General features: G+C 64.2%; 2 protein-coding genes across 2 annotated transcripts in view; both read left to right on the forward strand.

Moving 5' to 3' along the window:
- The window catches only part of AURANDRAFT_68275 (hypothetical protein), a gene marked incomplete at both ends in the record, with an annotated part of 6495 nt that extends 4146 nt beyond the window's left edge, over window positions 1-2349 (forward strand). Inside the window, one exon of the mRNA XM_009043924.1 lies at window positions 2320-2349. Coding sequence (XP_009042172.1) covers window positions 2320-2349 — 30 coding nt within the window. The remainder of the gene's footprint in view (window positions 1-2319) is intronic.
- A 147-nt stretch (window positions 2350-2496) lies between these two features.
- On the forward strand, window positions 2497-3900 carry AURANDRAFT_34450 (hypothetical protein; the record flags this gene model as incomplete). The annotated part of the gene is made up of 1 exon (XM_009043925.1): window positions 2497-3900. The coding sequence occupies one exon, from the start codon at window positions 2497-2499 to the stop codon at window positions 3898-3900; it is 1404 nt and encodes a 467-aa protein (XP_009042173.1).
- Between the last annotated feature and the right edge of the window lie 1246 nt (window positions 3901-5146).

Genomic DNA, 5146 nt, shown 5'->3' on the forward strand with positions numbered 1-5146 from the left:
GCCTGGCGGGGGGGCTCGAGGCCACGTCGCCAAGAAATCTTGAAGAGACGCAGCCGCTCTAGCGGGGCTATCCCATTTGAATCTCCCCACCTTAATCCCCCCGCCTAGTTTATCCACGTGCGGGGGGGATTAAGGTGGGGAGATTCAAATGGGATAGCGGGGTTATGCCCCCCGAAGAAAAAAACGCCATTTTTGTGCTATTTTACACAACTAATCAACTAAACAATCTTAGTTGTTATAACCCAGTATATGGGCGTTGATTTTTTTGTAAATCTACTAACGGGGAGTAACCAGCAGGCTATGACTGAGGCTCACCAGATTCCACAGCCTATCCGCCTCGCCTGGCGCCACGGCCTCTCGAATGTTCGTTCTTTAACATATCCCGCCGGCGGGATATGTTACATTCAACTTGCCAGGCTATGATATCCCAGCACAAAAACGCTTCAAGCATCTGCTGACGATGGCCTTCTGCCTTTGCAAGAACCTCCTGGCGCACATCGTCCTTCGTGCTACGCGCGCGGATATAGCAGAATTTTCCTCCTGAGCTCCCCCTATTTGCCAAACTACCTAGAGAGATAGAGAGTTTTGTATCTCCCTAGTGCCAGTGGCTCGCTGGTACAGAGCCACTCAATATCCTTCCCCCTTCTTAATACTTTCTAACCCTGTTATAGTTGCTTCCCGCACTGTAATAGACGGAGAGTCTCAGGCTTCCTGGACCTAGTGAGGCAGATCCTCTGCCCGTTGGCAGCTAGTGATTCTCTACAAGTAAAGTGCGCTGATCAGCGCTTGATGCATCACTCTAATAAAGGGGTTTAAGTACGCCATATGCCTGACCTGGGATTGGCGGTCGTCGCAGGCCCAGCCAGGCCATAATCGGCGAGATTGCCGATGTCGCTTTACGCGTGGGTTAACGCCCCGCCGAGGCGCGTGGACGCTCCCTAAACCCCCCGGAGGCGTGCGGAAGGCGCGTGGGACGGGTGGTATGAGTTTCGTGCTCGGAGTCGTCGTCGCCGGCCGCGGCCGCGCGGTGGTCGCGGATGGTCGTCGGGCCCGGGCCGGCCGTAGGGCTGGCCGCTGCCGTAGCCCTTCGGCACCGGCCCCCCGGGCGACCCCACGGACGCGTCGGGCAGCTTGATGGGGTCCCGCACGACGACGTCGATGAGCTTGGCGGTGCTCGAGCTGCTCCTCGACGAGCACGCCGTAAAGGAGCCGGATGGCCGCCGCCACGGGCCCGTGTTGGCGGTTGTGCTACTCGAGCTCGGGACCACACATCATGCCAAGGGCCTCGACCGTTCTGGGCGCGGCGCCGCACCCACGAGGCCGCTGCACAGCTGCGCCACCGACGACCGTGTGCCCAGAGAGACCGTTTCGACGCCCAGAGCGGCCCGTGCAACCGTGTTCGCGGCGTCACACGATGGCCTGCGGATCGGACAGCCACGCGGCAGCTTGCGCGCGTGGCACAGGCGCAAGACGCAGCGCTTTCGGCCACCGAGGGGCGCCGCAGCGTGTCGAGGCAGCCCGTCGTTGGAAAAAAGATGGCTAAAAATCCATCAAGATGCCGAAGCGACGACAAACTTTGAAGAAAACCTCGCCACTTTGAGCCCTAGGTTCACGCCGACACCCCTGGGTTAACTTCCCGGGGGCCGGGCACGTCCCGGGGCACTCCGGCAGGAAAGGCGGCGGTACCGGGGCCGTACCGCAGCTCGTCGGCCGTTATTTAAATTTTTTTATATTTTCGGCCCCGCGCGCACGCGCGCGCTTCCGCGAGGTCGTCTTACACGGTCCAAAGGACGTCGAAAATGAATTCGGGACGTCGGATTTGTCTTTAGGTGTACGGGGAGCGACCCCATTCGTCGCGGAACGCGACATCGGAAATTTTGGCCTGGCTGGGCCTGCGACGACCGTTGGTCGTACGACGCGGCGGCGGCGGCGGCGGCGGCGACGGCGGCGGCGGCGGCGACCGACCGGCCCAGAAAGTCGGCCCAGAAAGTCGGTGCCAGGAACTCGCCGGGGGCCAAGGGGAAGTCGCCCGACACCTCCCCGAGTACGCCCAAGTAGGATTTAATCAGTTTACCACCCTGTAGCTCGAGCTCACTCGAGGACTACTTCAAATTCAAGCCCAGCGGCCTTTACCCCGACTCCGACGAAGAGTAGGCAGCTCAGGCCACGGGAGTGTCGCCCCATGTAAGCGGGGCCCCACGCACGTGGTGCGCTACCACGCTCCTTCTCTAAGAAAAAACAACAAAAATTTGAAGGTGAGGTCCGTCTTGGTATTAATTATGGGAAGACGCGTCGATATGATGGGACATTAAATTCCAGGTAATGATGGTCAAAAATGGTGGACGGTGAGGTCCCTTTTGATATTTTGTTTTGAAGTGAGGTCCATTTCGACATTATTTTGGAAGGCGGGGTCCATATTGATATTAAGGTCTCTTGGTGAGGTCCTTCTTGGTTTTGATCCTATATATATATACTATTTATTACTCCTTGGCGACAATGGGCTGCCCGCGGCGCCTGTTCGCGGCCGCGGCCCTGTGGCTGGTGACGTCGTCCCAGCGCGCGCGGCCGCGCCGCGACCTCGGCGCGTCGAGCGCCGCGACGTCCGGTCAGCGCTACAAACCGCAGCGCGTGGCGACCTACGCCGGGCCGCGCCTCGGCGACACGGTGAACCGGAGCGCGTCGCCGCTGCCGCGGCCCTGGTCGGCCTGCGAGCGCTGCGGCGTCGTGACGACGATCAATCCGCCGAGCGAGGCGATCCTGCGCGTGGGCAACGCGTCGGGCTGGTGCCTCGTCGTCGTCGGCGACCGGAAGACCGCCGACGGCCCTTACGAGGCGCTCGCGGCCGCGGCGCCGGCGACCGTCGCGTACCTGAGCGCCGCGGCGCAGGAGACCCTGCCCTACGGCCTCGCGAGCGCGACGCCCTGGGACCACTTCGCGCGCAAGAACCTGGGCTACCTCTACGCCATCCACGCGGGCGCGGCGACGATCTTTGACTTCGACGACGACAACGTGCTCCTCGGCGCGCCGCCGGCCTCGGCCGGTGCGGCGGCGCGGGCGTCGGACCCGCGCCTCGCGGCGCCCGACGCGCCCGACGCCGGGAGCGCCTTCTTCAACGCCTACGCGGCGTCGTTCGGCGCGGAGAAGGCGTGGCCCCGGGGATTACCGTTGGACGCGATCAACGGCCCCGCGGCCGCGGCCGCGGCCGACGACCCGCGCGCGGCCGACGACGTCGTCGTCGCCCAGCTCCTCGCGAACCACGACCCGGACGTCGACGCCATCTACCGCCTCGGGCCCCGCGCGGCGCTGCCGCTGCCCTTCGACTTCCCCTCGTCCCACGGCCGCGGCGTCGTCCTCGACGGCGGCGCCGTCTGCCCCTTCAACGCCCAGGCGACCTTGTTCGACCGGGCCGCCTTCTGGGCGCTGCTCCTGCCCGCGTCCGTCCACGGCCGCGTCGCCGACATCTGGCGCGGCTTCGTCGCGCAGCGCGTGCTCCGGGCCGCGGGGCTCCGGCTCGCGTTCCTGCCGCCGGGCGTGACCCAGCTCCGCAACGACCACGACGCCCTCGCCGACTACATGAGCGAGCGGCCCTTGTACGAGAAGGCCGACGCCGTCGTCCGCGTGCTCGACGGCGTCGCGCCGCACCGGCCGGGCGGCTCCGTCGCGCGCGCGGTCGAGGACGCCTACGTCGCCCTCTACGAGCACGGCCTCGTCGCCCTCGACGACGTCGCCTACGCCCAGCTCTGGCTCGCGGACCTCTACGCCGTCGGCCTCGCGCTCCCGAAGCTCCGGCGCCACAAGGCCCGGACGCCGGGCGCGACGACGGCGGCGGCGCGTGCGCCCTCGAGGCCGTCTCCGAGCTCTACCGCGGCGGCGACGGCGACACCGCCTGCGCGGCAGTAGCCTGCGTAGATGAAGGGTGCCTCGTGCACGTCCGCCGCTGGCACCTGACGCGCCTCCCCTAAACACGCCCGGCACTATGGTACGCCGCTTGTCAGGGCGCGCCGCACGCGCGCGGGCTAAGGTCGACGGCACCGGCCGGTGGGCGCGAGGGGAGCTTAGTCCGCGGCGGCGCGGGGCTCAGGTCGACGGAACCGGCCGGTGGGCGCGCGCGAGCCTCGGGCCGACCTCGGAGCGCCTCGATTGCTCAGAAGGTCGTCTCGGAGGGCACGGGGGCGTAGACGCCAAAGTCCGGCGCGGCCCGCGGCGGCAGGAGCGCGTCGCCGACGTAGAGCGCGGCGACGGCGAGGAGGTGGACGCCCGGCCAGACGAGCACGGACCATCGCGCGAACATGGAAGGGACGAGCGCGACGTAGAGGAGCGCCTTCGCGACACTTTCGGAGAAAAACACCTCCTGGGTAATCATGCGCCTGAACATCACGACAGAAAACGGGAGCGACGAATTGACCTTCCCCAGGAACGCGCTCGACGTCGCGCCGAGCTCGAGCACGAACACGACGCACGCAGCGAGGAGCGCATAGACGCACGTGGCGCTTTCCCAGTGAAGAGTAGACCCGAGGGGCAAGGAGTACCGTCCGAGGGCGCAGCCCGAGGCCGGTGCGACGCAGCCTCGAGCGGTCTACTCTGAGTGGAGTCACCCTTCCGCCTCCTGCATTCTGCTGGTCATGTTTTCTCTCTGCCGTCGCTCTGTGAGGCGTCGTCGAAGTAGGGGCCCATCGTCGACCCCCCTTATTTTAAATCTTAACTCTAGTTATTCGTGATATATATCATTCCGGCGTTGTGTTAAACGCATACGTATGCGGGATCGAGTGGCTGTCGGAGCTCGGAAGCGCTCTGACAGCCGGTCCCCAACCCACCCCGCACCTGGGTCACGTCACAAGCCGACTCAAAGCAATTTCAGCCATGGATTCCAATGCAGGGACTTATCGTACCGGAGCCATGAAGAGCAGCGCAGACCACGCACGTCTCGCTCTTCTTCTCTCCCATCCGCCCAATGTCACCAAGTACTACAAGGATTGCACACCTAGCAGTGACCTCGTGGAATCGATCAACGCTACGATGCCGGAGCAAATTAAGAGGTCAGATGTGGACTTGGATCGACTTGCTTCAGGTCTTGCTTCGGAGCTGGATAAAGAGTTCGCGAATGACGATGATGGCATGGATGGGATGAATGCTCTCATGGATGATT

This window comes from Aureococcus anophagefferens (genome assembly GCF_000186865.1).
Source record: "Aureococcus anophagefferens unplaced genomic scaffold AURANscaffold_83, whole genome shotgun sequence".
Lineage (NCBI taxonomy): Eukaryota > Pelagophyceae > Pelagomonadales > Pelagomonadaceae > Aureococcus > Aureococcus anophagefferens.